Raw genomic sequence first — 15,709 nt, 5'->3', positions numbered from 1 at the left:
TAGACCTCATAGTATTCCTGGCACTTTAAAGTTCACTCATAGCAGTCCTTTGATTGATTCTATTGATTTGATTCTATGGATCTTTGATTGTGGTTCATGAACTCTAAATAGAATTTTAGGGTTCTGTAAAGTCTACAGACCTATGTTAGTGGTTAATTGGCTCTTTAAATTAGTCTTAATAGTCCAGATCCTCTATTGACCATTTCTTATAGTCCTGATACTCTGTAAACTTCTCATATAGGTCCGAGAATTCTATAGACATCTTTTAGTGGTTGAGACTTTCTTATGACCTCTCATAGATTTTGAAGTACACTATTGAGTTGGCTTAAAAGTATAAACATCTCTCAGTATTTTTGTAACTCCTTAGACTTCTTTTTCCATTGTAGGTAGTTTATAAACCTCTGGGATGGGTTGAGACACCATTAGGACCTCTAATAAATATTGAGGCAAACTTTAGACCTCTCATAGCAACCCACACTTTGCAAACTTCTTGGACCAGTCCACGTACTTTATAGACCTTTCATAAGGGTTCAGACACTCTCTAGGCTGCCTGTAGATGCTCATAGACTCTACAGACCTATCATAGAACTCAACACACCGTATAGATCTTCATATTGGTCCAGGCACTGTAGATACTTCTCATAGGTATTCAGACACTCAAGAGACCTCGTGTCAAAGCCCAGTGCATTAATAGACCTCTTGTAGAAGTCCATTGACACAACAGACCTCTTGTCAAAATCCATTGACATTATAGACCTCCAATAGATGTTCAGTGCCTTAATATACCTCTAGTTGAAGTCCATTGACTGAATAGATGTCTCGTAGAAGTCCACTGAATTAATAGACCTCTAGTTGAAGTCCATTGACTGAGTAGATCTCTCGTAGAAGTTCATTGACTGAACAGATGTCTCATAGAAGTCCACTGAATTTATAGACCTCTAGTTGAACTCCATTGAATTAATAGATCTTTTGTAGATGTACAAGGTGGGCCATCTATATGGATCCACCTAAATAAAATGTGAATGGTTGGTGATCAACTTCCTGTTCGTGGCACATTAGTATATGGGACGGGGGAAACTTTTCATGATGGGTGGTGACCATGGCGACCATTTTGAAATCGGCCATTTTGGATCCAACTTTATTTTTTCCAATGGGAAGAGGGTCATGTGAACATCAAACGTATTGAGAATTTCACAAGAAAAACAATAGTGTGCTTGGTTTTAACATAACTTTATTTTTCATGAGTGATTTATTTATTTATGACCACTTATAAAATGTGTTCAAAATGCTGCCCTTTGTGTTGGATTGTCAATGCAACCCTCTTCTCCCACTCTTGGCAAAACTGATAGCAACATCGCAGAAGAAGTACTAGCACAGGCTTCCAGTATATCCATTGTTTCAGATGCTGCACATCTCATATCTTTACAGCATAGACAATTGCCTTCAGATGGCCCCAAAGATAAAAGTCTAAGGGAGTCAGATCAGGAGACCTTGGTGGCCATTCAACTGGCCCACAACGACCAATCCACTTTAACACCAACCATTCCCATTTTATTTAGGTGTATCCATATAGATGGCCCACCCTGTACATTGAATTAATAGACCTCTAGTAGAAGTACATTGAATTAATAGACCTCTAGTTGAAGTCCATTGACTCAATAGATCTCTTGTAGAAGTCCATTGAATTAATAGACCTCTAGTAGAAGTAAATTGAATTAATAGAGCTCTAGTTGAAGTCCATTCACTCATTAAATCTCTAATAGAAGTCTAGGAACTAAATAGACCACCCCTAAAGTTCATTAACTTAATAGATCTGTCATAGAAGTCCATTAACTCAATAGACCTCTTGTCAAAAGCCATTTACTTAATGGACTTCTCACAGATGATCAGAAACTTAATAGACCTTTCATAGCAGTTCAGTGATTTAATAGACTGCTCGTAGAAGTCCAGGTGCTCTATATTTTGGCTTCGCCTCTAGGTCCAAGCACTCTACAGAGGTCGGGGCAATTTTTAAACTTAACGGCATTATATTAACCTATGAGATCCCTTAAGTTTTGGTATCAGCAGGGATCCTCACTTATAAACTCAGGTGATAGAATAATGGGATGTGTTACTGTGATATAAAAAAGACTCTTCTCTAAGTAAAATTCCTGGCAGTCGTCCTGAACTCGGCACAGATGTCACTCCTTTATTCCGTCGTCTCTCGTCTTGCTGACAATGTAGTGTAGACCTCACCTGCTTTTCTCCGGATTGATGCTGTATTATTCACTTAAATAGGACTGTCTCAATGTAACTTCCAACATTCTCCTGAAAATTTCTAGCTCTAGCTCCTATTCTGTAGACATCAGCAATTTTCTACAGAACAAAGTAGAAAAACTCCCTGACGAGCCTGACAAGCCAAGGAAATAGCAGAGCGGAAAGAAGCAGCCTCTCAGGTTGCTTTTTTGTAATAAGAGTCTTGTACCGGTTAGTCTTGGGGTATAGATACATAAGTGTCTATGCAGCCTACGAGATGAGGGGCTCAGCGTGGGATAGACTTACCTCCCTTGGTTATGGACTTGGGAACTTTCACAGGGTTCCCCTTCTGATTATATTGACACAATATGACTGGAGTGGATGGCAAGCAAATTGAGGAAGAATTTGGGGTCATTTTTACTTAGGGTATGATAGTATGAAACACTGTATCCCCTCTACCTTATCTACTTGGTTGACCAAAAGAAAGATAAAACAGACAACAACCCCATTTCTGGCAGCTAAGACCCAACTTTGTTTTGCCCTATTGCCCCTTACCCATGGACAGCTTGAAACTGCAGAACTTCGCTACTTTATGAACTAGGATGGGGGAAGCCAGTGAAAAGATTATTCCTTTCTTCCATAAGGAAGGTGAGTACTTTTCGATGTCTCCTCTTCCGGAATCGATGAGTGTTCAGTCTTAGAGGAGACCTCATTTGATTTTTATTATTGGGTCCATACTTTTCTTTGTACGCCCTGTGCAAAAGTTTATTTATGTTATTGGATTGAGGTTGATCTTAGGTATAAGATTAGAATGTTCATAAACTTTATTCTATCAAACCCTAGATAAAGCCGTTTTATAGGAGGACTTGGGGTTCCTGCTCTGCTTCATCACAATCTTGGTTCCACATCTGGCTTACTCTTGACACAGAAGAGGCTTCAGGCTACGTTTACACTGGGCGCTTTTTATGCTTTTTCTTGCTAATTTTCAGCTGCGTTTTTCAGTTCCAGCAAAGTCTGAGATTTCAGAAATCTCATGCACACACATTGGGTTTTTGTCATCAGTATTTTGTGCTTTGCACATTTTTTTGGACATAGAGCATGTCAATTTTTCAGCGGATTTTCGGTGTTTTTCACCCATTGACTAGAATGAATGGTGAAAAAATGCTAAAAAAATGCACCAAAAACGCAGGTATCAGGTTTTGCTGCATTTTTTTGTGCCGAAACCTGATTCTATAGAATAGGACTTTTTTTTTCAACACTAAACTTTATCAGTGTGCACAAGAGACAAATCTAGCATGCCAAAACCGCTGCAAAACAAACCAAGGAGAACGTGTTTATTTCCACAGCTTCTTTCCTGTCAAGACATCCGGTTTTGCTGCAGAAAATAAGCTGGAAAAAACGGCTAATGTGAACTTACCCTTTCTGTGACCAGTACCTAGGGGGTTGGTCGATCATTGAAAGCGCTAAGCCAGCCCCCTTGTCAGTACTGACCAATGCATAGTCCGAGAATGAGGCTGACTGTGGAAATCGATCTGCCAGCCACTTTTGAAGTGATGACGTAGATAATGCTGTCGAGGAATCATAGAATCATAGAATCATAGAGTTGGAAGGGACCTCCTGGGCCATCTGGTCCAACCCCCTGCTCAAAGCAGGATTCACTAAATCATCCCAGTCAGATGTCTGTCCAGCCTCTGTTTGAAGACTTCCGTTGAAGGAGAACTCACCACTTCTCGTGGCAGCCTGTTCCACTCATTGATCACCCTCGCTGTTAAAAAGTTTTTTCTAATATCTAATCTGTGTCTCCTCCCATTCAGTTTCATCCCATTGCTTCTAGTCTTTCCTTGTGCAAATGAGAATAAAGTTGATCCTTCTACAATGTGACAGCCCTTTAGATATTTGTAGACAGCTATTAAGTCTCCTCTCAGTCTTCTCTTTTGCAAACTAAACAATCCCAAATCCTGCAACCTTTCCTCATAAGACAGGGTTTGCAGACCGGTCACCATTCTGGTCGCTCTTTTCTGAACTTGCTCCAGTTTGTTGATGTCTTTTTTTAAAATGTGGCGCCCAAAACTGGACACAATATTCCAGATGAGGTCTGACCAAAGAGGAGTAGAGGGCAATAATGACTTCACGTGATCTAGACTGTATGCTTCTGTTAATACATCCTAGAATTGCATTTGCAATAAATTGAATAAAGCTGATGAATCTGGAACCAAAGTGTAGACCTGAAGATGGGGGTCAGAGGGGCATCTGTGGTAATGGAAGCCTAGTACTATGTTGCGTAACTTATTATTTTAAGCCCATCTGAACAGGACAGCCCCTTTAATGCGGTCCTCATCCTACAGAGCAAGTATGAAATGTAATGTCAGACAATGCAGCAACGATTAAAAGTGAATCCTAATAAACCATAAATATACAATGCCGTCTTTACCATATAAATGATTAAGTAAAATAATTAGCAGCGTGAAGTCGAACGCTGTCTCCAATATCTTGCGTTATACGGCGGACTTTATGTATGCATTCTCTTTGTAGACCATTATTGGAGGAGAAAATCCGTTTTCACAAGTAGGCTCATAAGATAAATTAGTGAAACCTAAGCCATTAAGTGGATACTAACGGCCCATTAACAAGTGGCAGTAAAAGGCGGCAGTAAAACATTTTTAAAAGATGTAATAAAGGAAATTGAATCTGGATCTTGTTTCTCTGCTGCCTCCGCTGGTCGGATGTGGGTACTGCGATCATAAAGAGCTTCCCGATTTATAACTCGTCTTAATATGAATCCACCCTGTACTCATATCTCCAGTCATTTTGTGTTTCCTTCTGTCTTTATGATGCTGAGTATGAATCCGATTCCTGATCAGTCACCTTGGGCCGCGTAGATAAATACCCACAATCCCTCACTCTTCTGATTGTTATCGGAGAAGTGACATTATTAGGCGGAGCAGAGCGATACATCAGACTGACACCGTGTTCCTCTGATTTAGTTTTACACGTACAAGATATTTTTGGAACATTTTCTTGAGGATTCATTATTTATCATTTCTGGGACTTTTTAGGCAAATACATTGTTATGCCGCGAACGGCAGTTTTTGCTGCAGTAAATGATGTCTCTCGGGCTCTGATTGTTTGTAGATTGTGCATCTTCACACAGTTTAGCTGCTTTATCGCTACAGGTCGGCTCAGAGTGAGAACATATTACTATTGCGTCTTCTTATTTGTATCATTTCTTTTGATTTTTCCTGTTGTCAGTAAAGTGCAGGTGCTGTACGGGGGGACTGACCTGTTCGACTATGAAGTGAGAACCACATTCAATAATGACATGTTACTGGCCTTCATCAGCAGCAGCTGTATCGCCGTCCTGGTGTATATCCTTACCTCCTTCTCCGGTCAGTGTCTCATCACACATTTTCTACTTTTTCACATCTTTCTCTCCCTCTTTTGACATTTGCTCTTCCTTCTCTTATTAATTTTTGCTCTCCTTCTTTCCCATTCCCTCTTCTGCTTCTTGTTTTTCTATCTTTTTACTTTTATTTCTCCTTCCCTCTATATTTCCTTATGTTTCTCCTCTCCCTAATTTTTTTGCTTCTCCAATTTTTTTCTTTTGATTCACATTTTCTATTTCTCCCTTTGCTGCACCTTCTTCTTTTATTTCCTCTTTCTTTCTCTGCTTCTGCTTCTCCTTTTTTGATTTTTTTCTCCTTTCTCTTCTACAGTAGTGCTCAAAAGTTTACATACCCGGCAGAATTTTTGCTTTCTTGGCCTTTTTTCAGAGAATATGAATGATAGCACCAAAACGTTTTCTCCACTCATGGTTAGTGGTTGGGTGAAGCCATTTTTTGTCAAACTGTTGTGTTTTCTCTTTTTAAATCATAATGAAAACCCAAAACATCCAAATGACCCTGATCAAAAGTTTACATACCCTATTTCTTAATACAGTGTATTGCCCCCTCTAACATCAATGACAGCTTGAAGTCTTTTGTGGTAGTTGTGGATGTGGTTCTTTATTTTCTCAGATGATAAAAGTTGCCCACTCTTCTTGGCAAAAAAGCCTCCTGTTACTGTAAATTGCTGGGTTGTCTTGCATGAACTGTGCGCTTGAGATCTCCCCAGAGTGGCTCAATGATATTGAGGTCAGGAGACTGAGATGGCCACTCCAGAAACTTCACTTTGTTCTGCTGTAGCCAATGACAGATCGACTTGGCCTTGTGTTTTGCATCGTTGTCATGTTGGAACGTCCAGGTACGTCCCATGTACAGTTTCTGGGCTGATGATTGTAAATTTGCCTCCAGTATTTGCTGATAAGGGGTTGAATTCATCTTTCCTTCAACTTTGACCATGCTTCCTGTGCCTTTGTAGTTCACACATCTCCAAAACTTCAGTGATCCACCTCCGTGCTTTACAGTAGGAATGGTGTTCCTTTCATCATATGCCTTGTTGACCTCTCTCCAAATGTAACATTTATGGTTGTGGCCAAAAAGTTCAATTTTGGTCTCATCACTCCAAATTACCTAGTTCCTGAAGCTTTGATGCTTGTCTCTGTGCTGTTTTGCGTATTGTAGGGGAGCTACTTTGTGGCATTTGTGCAGTAATGACTTTCTTCTGAAGACTCGACCATGCAGCCCATTTTCCATCAAGTGCCTCCTTATTGTGCATCTAGAAACAGCCACAATGCTAGTTTTCAGAGAGTCCAGTATTTCAGCTGATGTTATTTGTGGGTTTTTCTTTACATCCCAAACAATTTTCCTGGCAGTTGTGGACAAAATTTTTGTTGGTCTACCTGACCGTGGATTTACTTTTACGGAGCCCTTGATTTTCGATTTTGTTAATCATAGTTTGAATGCTGCTGACTGGCATTATCAATTCCTTGGATATCTTTTTGTATCCCTTTCCTGTTTCATACAGTTCAACTACCTTTTCCCGTTGATCCATTGACAATTCTTTTGCTTTCCCCATGACTCACAATCCAGAAATGTCAGTGGCTGGATGAAAGATGCGAGAGTCTGTCTGGATCCCAGAAACGCACTCAGCTTTTATGCACACACACTGACTACAAGCAAACAGGTCACAGGTGAGGATGTTACCTTTAGTAGCCATTCAAACCCATTTATGTCAACTTCTGTGCATGTTATCAGGCCAAAATCACCAGGATATGTAAACTTTTGTTCAGGGTCATTTGGATGTTTTGGGTTGTCATTATGACTTAAAAAGAGAAAACACAGTAGTTTGACAATAAATGGCTTCACACAACCACTAACAATGAGTGGAGAAAAAGTTTTAGTGTTTTCATTCATATTCTCTGATAAAAGGCCAAGAAAGCAAAAATTCTGCCGGGGTATGTAAACTTTTGAGCACAACTGTAATTATTATTTTGTTCCTTGGTCCCTTCTATCTCCACTACTGCTCCCTCTATTCTCTCCGTTTCTTCTTTCCTCTTTCTCTTCTATCCTTTTTTGCTTTCCCTTCTCTTAATGTTTTTTTTAACATTTTCTTCTCCCTCTATTTCTACTTTGTCTTCATTATATCTGTAATTCTTGTTTTGAGCCTCCTTAATTTTCTCTGTCTTACTTTGCCCCCTCTCTCCTTCCACTTCTTTCGCTATTCTATTTTTGATTTCCAGTCCAATTCTATTTCTACTTTTCCTGCCACTTTTCCTTCTATTTCTATTTTTTTGCTTCTCCTTCTCCCTTTATTTTATGTTTTCTCCCTTTCCCTCATATTTGCTCTTCTGATTCTTACCTTCTTTTTAGCATTCTTTATTTCCTTTCTCTTCCACGTTTCCATTTATTTTAGTTGGCTCTGCCATCTCTCTTCTTTGCTTCTCCGTCTCTTACCAATGCTCCTTTTTCTATTTTAATTGATCTTCCTTTCTCTTCCCTCTGCTGCACCTTCTCTTCCCTATGCTGCTTTCTCTTCCCTCTGCTGCTCTTTCTCTTCCCTTTGCTGCTCTTTCTCTTCCCTTTGCTGCTCTTTCTCTTCCCTCTGCTGATTTATCTTCCCTTTGCTGCTCTTTCTCTTCCCTCTGCTGCTCTTTTTCTTCCCTATGCTGATTTATCTTCCCTTTGCTGCTCTTTCTCTTCCCTCTGCTGCTCTTTCTCTTCCCTTTACTGCTCTTTCTCTTCCCTCTGCTGATTTATCTTCCCTTTGCTGCTCTTTCTCTTCCCTCTGCTGCTCTTTTTCTTCCCTATGCTGATTTATCTTCCCTTTGCTGATCTTTCTCTTCCCTTTGCTGCTCTTTCTCTTCCCTCTGCTGATTTATCTTCCCTCTGCTGCTCTTTTTCTTCCCTATGCTGATTTATCTTCCCTTTGCTGCTCTTTCTCTTCCCTCTGCTGCTCTTTCTCTTCCCTTTGCTGCTCTTTCTCTTCCCTCTGCTGCTCTTTCTCTTCCTGTTGCTATTCCCTCTTCTCTGTCATCTTCTCCTTTCTCCTCTTCTTATTTCTGTTGTTGCCTTTATTCCCATTACCTTCTGACTTGTTTGTGGCGTTTAGTGATATGCAGACATCTGACCAATCACTATAGTGAGCTGATTAATGGGCGGTGTCACAGGGTCACAAACTAAAGATTGCTAGAATCGCTCATTAGTGGTGTTGAATCTCGCAACTTCACTCTCTCTTTCTCTTTCTAACTCCTGCAGCGTTCCTCACCTTCTTTGGCATTGCCAGCATCGGTCTGAGTTGCTTCGTTGCCCTGTTCCTGTATCACGTGGCCTTCGGAATACAATATCTTGGAATCCTCAATGGCGTGGCGGCTTTTGTCATTGTTGGGATCGGTGAGTGTTTGATGTTTCTGAATAGACTTGTATAAGTTGTGTGTTCTCCCTTGTTTGGAAATTTTGAAGAACCAAATAATCCACCCGCCCTCCCACCCTGGGCAGCATGTTCTGCACTTTTCTCTTGTGGTCTATTAGGGTGGGTAATTATAAGGACAGCAATTGCCCCCTTTGCGTGATACTTACCATTTCTGTATTACTTTGCTAGGTATATGTGCACTGTATGGCACCACATAAAAAGCAAACTGGGCATATGCCAGGACCCAAAAAGTATAAGGTGACCCACAGGTATCAGGAGATGTTCTTTACGTGTATCAAGCAAATAGTTAGGTGGACAGGGGGTTCACGAACACTGAAAGCTGCCTGTATAGCGGTATTATTTCTTCACTGTATGCCATTTAATATGCAGAGAGTGTATGTGAATACTATTTACATGATATTACTTGGCGGTATTATTTTTATTTCACACACTTCTATTATATACGAGTGAAATTAATGTAAAAGGATGATTGTGACTTCAGTGTTTGGACTCATTACATCCGCACAGCAGTGACAGTGTGTGAGGCAGCCGACGTCTAAACAGGGAGGAGGAAGACAAAGCCTCGAAAGTGATGTATCTGGCAGCAGATAACGCCGGGAAGATCAGAGGGGTAATTGCTCTGTGACACTATGAGCTTCTATGATCGGTGTCGTTCCCGGGCTGGATTCGCTGCTTAGAACAAGACATTTCACACAGATTATGATGACACATGGCGAGGCTGACACCGTGCTGCTAAAGGGACAGAGAGCGGAAATGTGACCATGTACTTTTAATGATATATATATATATATATATATATATATATTGTGAGGTAGCGCTGTCATTTAGTTAGGGGATTCTCGCTAGGCAGCGAACAAACCACATCCGGCACAGGTTTTCCATCAAAACATGGCAGTCCATGCGGTTTATTCATCATCATAAACCATCACAGCAACAGACAGTTCACTTAACAGCATAGTCAGCGTAGCGTCCATTACAGAGTTTCCCTCTGTTAGCAATGTCCTATAGTCATATAGGCTATGCAGTATTCAATGTGCAGGCTTCCTAGCCCCAAGTTATCTCACCCACGTCCGGGTAACCTCACGGTTCCTTTATCATGCAGCCGACCTTCATTCCCTCCAGGGAACTAACAGGTGCTGGCAGCCATTACACACAGCCACTCCACAGGCTGTTAGCCAGGAGATGCTTCTCCTAGCGGGACCTTTCACACACTGGACCAACCGGATCCCAGCATTCACCTCCTGTGACCTACCCTGGCCACATTATATGGTCTATAGCCACGCCCACCGGGTCACATGACACTGACCTCATCACAGGTCCTTCACACACTCACATAGCCTTTTAATACAGGCGTTTTCAGACCCACCTCTGGGTGGGTTTATAGGTAACCAGACCCGCCCATCTCTCTAGTTACCTGGAAACTTCTCCCTCTCATATTAAATCAGCATCTCAGCAAAGACCTTGCTGATCACACACCTATAAGTCTCCATCTCAAAGCCACCCACTTTGAGATACCAAACAGCCATTCAATATTCTGCCATTCATCCTTTCTCCTGGAACCTGCACACAGTGCCCCCTAGCGGACACAGTGGTTACTACACCACATACCTCGCCCCTCTGTTCAAACTTGTGGGGTTGAGCACACAACAATACATCAGGCTCTCGAGACCGGGCACTCATCACACCTTGCCCTGTTATGAATGAGTCACCGTAGGAGGCAAAAACAGAAATTCTAGCTAAGTCCAGAAAACCAGAGAAGTTGGCAGCTATCGGATTACAGACCCCTGAACCTATCAACAACAACTAGCAGTAGCCGTGGGGGGTTTCTACGGTGCCCTAGACCCCTCGATCACAGCCGGAGAACTACATAGCTTAAAGACAGAAAGGGAAATCTAAACTGCCCCAGAGCAGACCCCAAAGCAATAGGCAGCCCCCAACATATAATGACGGTGAAGCAAGATGAAAAAACACTCACACAGATAGAAAGATAGGCTGAGCAAATGATGGGGCCCAAGCTAACTAGATAGGACAGGATAGAAAAGCTGCTGTCTGTAATCCGCCAAAACCCTATCAAAACAAGAGCCAACAGCTGATAGGGAAAAAAGCCCTGAAGACGCTAGGCTTCAAAAAGACTATATCAGTACTCAGGTATTTTCTGAAGACAGAGCAAAAAGGAATTCAGCTCACCCCAGCAGGGAATGGCAGAAATCAAGGAAAACAATGCAAAACAAAACCAAAACACAAATGCAGAAAGTAGAGCAGAAAACTTAGCTTTTGAGGAGCAGGAATCAGACTGGTCTCCTAGAATCCCTCAGAGATCACCAGCAAGGCAGAAGGGGGTCGGCTGCCTTATATCCAGTCAGTAATTCCCGTCACCCAGTCATCATCATCCTGCCCAGGTGCTTGGTAATCAGCCCCACTACCTTCCTTCACCAGAAGAGGGAGTTCATCAGACCTCAATGGTGAAGGGGAAAATGAACTCACAACAGTACCTCCCGCTTGAGGAGGGGTCACCGAACCCTCATCCACGCCACCAGGGCGATCAGGGTGAGCCCGATGAAAGGCACGCACCAATCTTTTGGCATGAATATCAGAGGCAGAGACCCAGGAATTATCCTCCTGACCATAACCCTTCCACTTAACCAAATACTGGAGTCTCCGTCTAACCAGACGGGAATCCAGTATCTTCTCTACCTCATATTCCATGTTACCTTCAACCAATACAGGGTCCGGAGGTGCCACCCCAGGAACTACTGGTTCAACAAACCTCTTCAACAAGGACTTATGAAACACATTATGGATTTTTAATGTAACAGGAAGAGCCAAACGAAAGGAGACCGGATTAATAATCTCCAAAATCTTGTAAGGTCCAATAAATCTTGGCTTAAAATTAGGAGAAGCCACCTTCATAGCGATATTTTTTGATGATAACCAAACCATATCACCAACTTTAAACTGGGGACCAATGGTCCTATGTCGGTTGGAAAACCGCTGGGCCTTTTCCTGGGAGAGAGATAACTTATCCACCACTTGGTCCCAGATCTGGTGCATTCTCTCCACCACAGTGTCAACACCTGGGCAGGCAGAAGGCTCCACCTGCCCTGAAGAAAATCGAGGATAAAACCCAAAGTTACAAAAAAAAGGTGACATCAAAGTGGCAGAACTAGCTCTATTATTTAAAGCAAATTCGGCCAAGGGCAAAAATGAAACCCAATCATCCTGATCAACGGAAATAAAACATCTCAAATACGACTCCAAGGTCTGGTTTGTTCTCTCCGTCTGCCCATTGGTCTGAGGGTGAAAAGCAGAGGAGAAGGACAACTGAATTCCCAGCTTGGAACAGAAAGTCCTCCAAAATCTAGACACAAACTGAACTCCTCTGTCAGATACAATGTTCTCAGGAATCCCGTGCAAAAACAGGGGCACCAACTCAGAGGAAGATGGCAACTTAAGGAGTGGTACAAGATGAACCATCTTAGAGAACCTATCACAAATCACCCAAATAACAGTCAATCTCTGAGAGACAGGCATATCAGAGATGAAATCCATTGAAATATGGGTCCATGGCCTCCTGGGAACCGGCAAAGGCATCAACAACCCACTAGAGCGAGAACAAGGTTTAGACCGGGAGCAAGTCCCACAGGACTGCACAAAATTCCTGACATCACGAGACAAGGCGGGCCAAAAAAAAGACCGACTCACCAGATCTCTAGTACCAAAAATACCTGGATGACAAGCCAATGCAGAGCAATGAACTTCAGACATCACTCTCTTCTTCCACTGGTCAGGAACATACAACTTTCCACTGGGACAACGCTCAGGTTTGTCCTCCTGGAACTCTTCCAGAGCACGTCTCAAATCGGGCGAGATGGCAGAAAGAACTACCCCTTTGCATAAGATGGTAGCAGGCTTGGTCACCACAGGAGAATCAGAAAAGAAGCTCTTACAGAGAGCGTCAGCCTTGACATTCTTAGTGCCAGGAAGAAAAGAGACCACAAAATCAAAACGTGTAAAAAACAAGGCCCACCTAGCCTTTCTAGGGTTCAAGCGTTTGGCCGACTCCAGGTAAATCAAATTCTTGTGGTCAGTGAGGACCACGACTTGGTGTTTAGCTCCCTCCAACCAATGTCTCCACTCCTCAAATGCCCATTTCATGGCTAACAGTTCCCGACTACCCACATCATAGTTACGTTCAGATGGAGAGAACTTTCGGGAAAAGAAAGCACAGGGATTCATTTTAGATGTTACAGGATCCTTTTGGGACAAAACAGATCCTGCACCAATCTCAGAAGCGTCCACCTCTACCTGGAACGGGAGTGAGACATCAGGTTGCCGCAAAACCGGGGCAGAAGTGAATCTTCGCTTCAGCTCCTGAAAGGAAGAAACAGCCTCCGGAGACCAATTCAACACATCAGCACCCTTCTTAGTCAGATCAGTCAATGGCTTGGCAATACTAGAAAATTTTGCTATAAATTTCCGATAAAAATTAGCAAAACCCAAAAACTTCTGGAGGGCCTTCAAAGAAGTGGGCTGAACCCAATCATAAATGGCCTGTACCTTGGCCGGGTCCATTTCAATAGTTGACGGAGACAAAATAAATCCCAAAAAAGAAATCCTCTGTACCCCAAAAAGGCATTTCGATCCTTTGACATACAGGGAATTCTCCCTCAAGATCCGGAACACAGTCCGAACATGTTTCACATGAGAATCCCAATCCTTGGAGAAGATCAAAATATCATCCAGATAGATAATCAAAAATTTATCCACAAAGTCTCGGAAAATATCGTTCATGAAGCACTGGAAGACAGAAGGGGCATTAGTGAGCCCAAAAGGCATCACCAGGTACTCAAAATGTCCCTCCGGAGTATTAAACGCCGTCTTCCACTCATCCCCATGCTTAATGCGGATAAGATTATACGCCCCCCTGAGGTCAAGCTTGGTAAACCAGCAAGCACCTTTAACTCTGGAGAATAGATCCGAAATCAGGGGTAACGGATACTGATATTTAATAGTAATTTTGTTGAGGGCACGATAATCATTACAAGGCCTTAATGAACCATCCTTTTTGGCCATGAAAAAAAACCCAGCACCTAAGGGTGAAGAGGATGGTCTAATATGACCCTTCTCCAACACCTCCTTAATATAGGATCACATAGCCTCGTGCTCGGGTACAGATAAATTGAAGAGCCGACCCTTGGGAAATTTACACCTCGGGCTCAGTTCAATTGCTCAGTCATAACTCCTATGAGGAGGCAAAGACGCAGACTCATTCTCACTAAATACATAATAAAAATCTGCCAAATAGTCAGGAACATCATGCGACTGAGGAGAGGTGGAAAAAAACGGAGCCTCACTAAGGGCACACCGACAACCCCAACTCGCCACAGACACAGATTTCCAATCCAAAACTGGATTATGAATTTGCAACCAGGGAAACCCCAGAACAATGGTATCATGCAAATTATGCAACACCAAAAATCTGCAATTTTCTTGATGGTCTGGGGCGACCCGCATTACCACCTGGGTCCAAAACTGAGGTTTATTTTTCGCCAAAGGAGTAGCATCAATCCCCCTCAAAGGGATTGGCGTCCGCAGAGGTGTCATAGGAAATCCACAACGTTTAGCAAAATCCAAGTCCATTAGGTTCAGGGCTGCTCCCGAATCCACAAAAGCCTTGGCGGAAAATGTGGACAGGGAGCAGATCAGAGTAATTGCCAGAAGAAACTTAGGTTGAACACCACCCACAGAAAACGTGTGTGCACGTTTCACTCGTTTAGGACAGACAGAAATAATATGCGAGGCATCTCCACAAAAAAAACACAGCTTATTACGCCTTCTGAACTCCTGACGTTGCTCCCTGGACAAAACTCTATCACATTGCATAGGTTCAGACATTTGTTCAACAGGTGGCAACACCTCTCGTGCAGTCCTGCGTTCACGTAAACGCCGATCAACCTGAATGGCTAATGACATAGAATCGTCAAGACCAGAGGGAACAGGAAATCCCACCATAGTATCTTTTACGGCTTCTGACAAACCCTTCCAAAAGAGAGCTGCCAAGGCATTATCATTCCAGGTAGTAAGGACCGCCCACTTTCAGAATTTTTGACAGTACAATTCTGCAGAATCTCGACCCTGGCTCAATGCCAACAGGGTCTTTTCAGCCTGATCAATAGCATTAGGTTCGTCATACAACAACCCCAAGGCTTGAAAAAATGCGTTCACATTAGTCAGAATAGGATCATCTGGTTTCACGCAGCAAAGAGATGACAATTTTAACCTGCTGTGCGGAGCTCCCTAATGAGTTAGGCTTCAAGGCAAAAAATAATTTACAATTATTTTTGAAATTCAAAAATTTAGACCGATCCCCAAAAAACACATCATGAGTAGGGATCTTTGGTTCAGCAGCATGTGAATGAGCAAGGTAGTCGGAAATTTCCCGCACTTCCGCAGCAAGCTGCTCCACACGATCAGACAATTGCTTTATCTCCATTGAGAGAAAAAAAAAAATTCCCCCTACGGCCTCAGAGATATAGAGGAAAAAATATACACACCTTTTTTTTTTTTTCTTACAATTCTTTCCTGCTATTGAGTACCCTAGGATCTGCGGTATGGCTGGTGATTCTGTTATGAATGCGTCACCATAGGAGGCAAAAACAGAAATACT

At 42.4% G+C, this 15,709-nt stretch overlaps 1 protein-coding gene across 2 annotated transcripts in view; it reads left to right on the top strand.

Moving 5' to 3' along the window:
- DISP3 (dispatched RND transporter family member 3) overlaps positions 1 to 15,709 on the top strand; it is a 179,167-nt gene that overhangs the window by 88,769 nt on the left and 74,689 nt on the right. For both annotated transcript variants that reach the window (XM_073585053.1, XM_073585052.1), the window contains exons 4-5: positions 5,485 to 5,621; positions 8,868 to 9,002. In XM_073585053.1, the coding sequence (XP_073441154.1) occupies positions 5,485 to 5,621; positions 8,868 to 9,002 (272 nt within the window). The remainder of the gene's footprint in view (positions 1 to 5,484; positions 5,622 to 8,867; positions 9,003 to 15,709) is intronic.

Source organism: Dendrobates tinctorius, unplaced genomic scaffold, assembly GCF_039654945.1.
Source record: "Dendrobates tinctorius isolate UK_male_01 unplaced genomic scaffold, ASM3965494v1 ptg000086l, whole genome shotgun sequence".
Taxonomy (NCBI): domain Eukaryota; kingdom Metazoa; phylum Chordata; class Amphibia; order Anura; family Dendrobatidae; genus Dendrobates; species Dendrobates tinctorius.
This window is presented reverse-complemented; position numbering and strand designations above follow the sequence as displayed.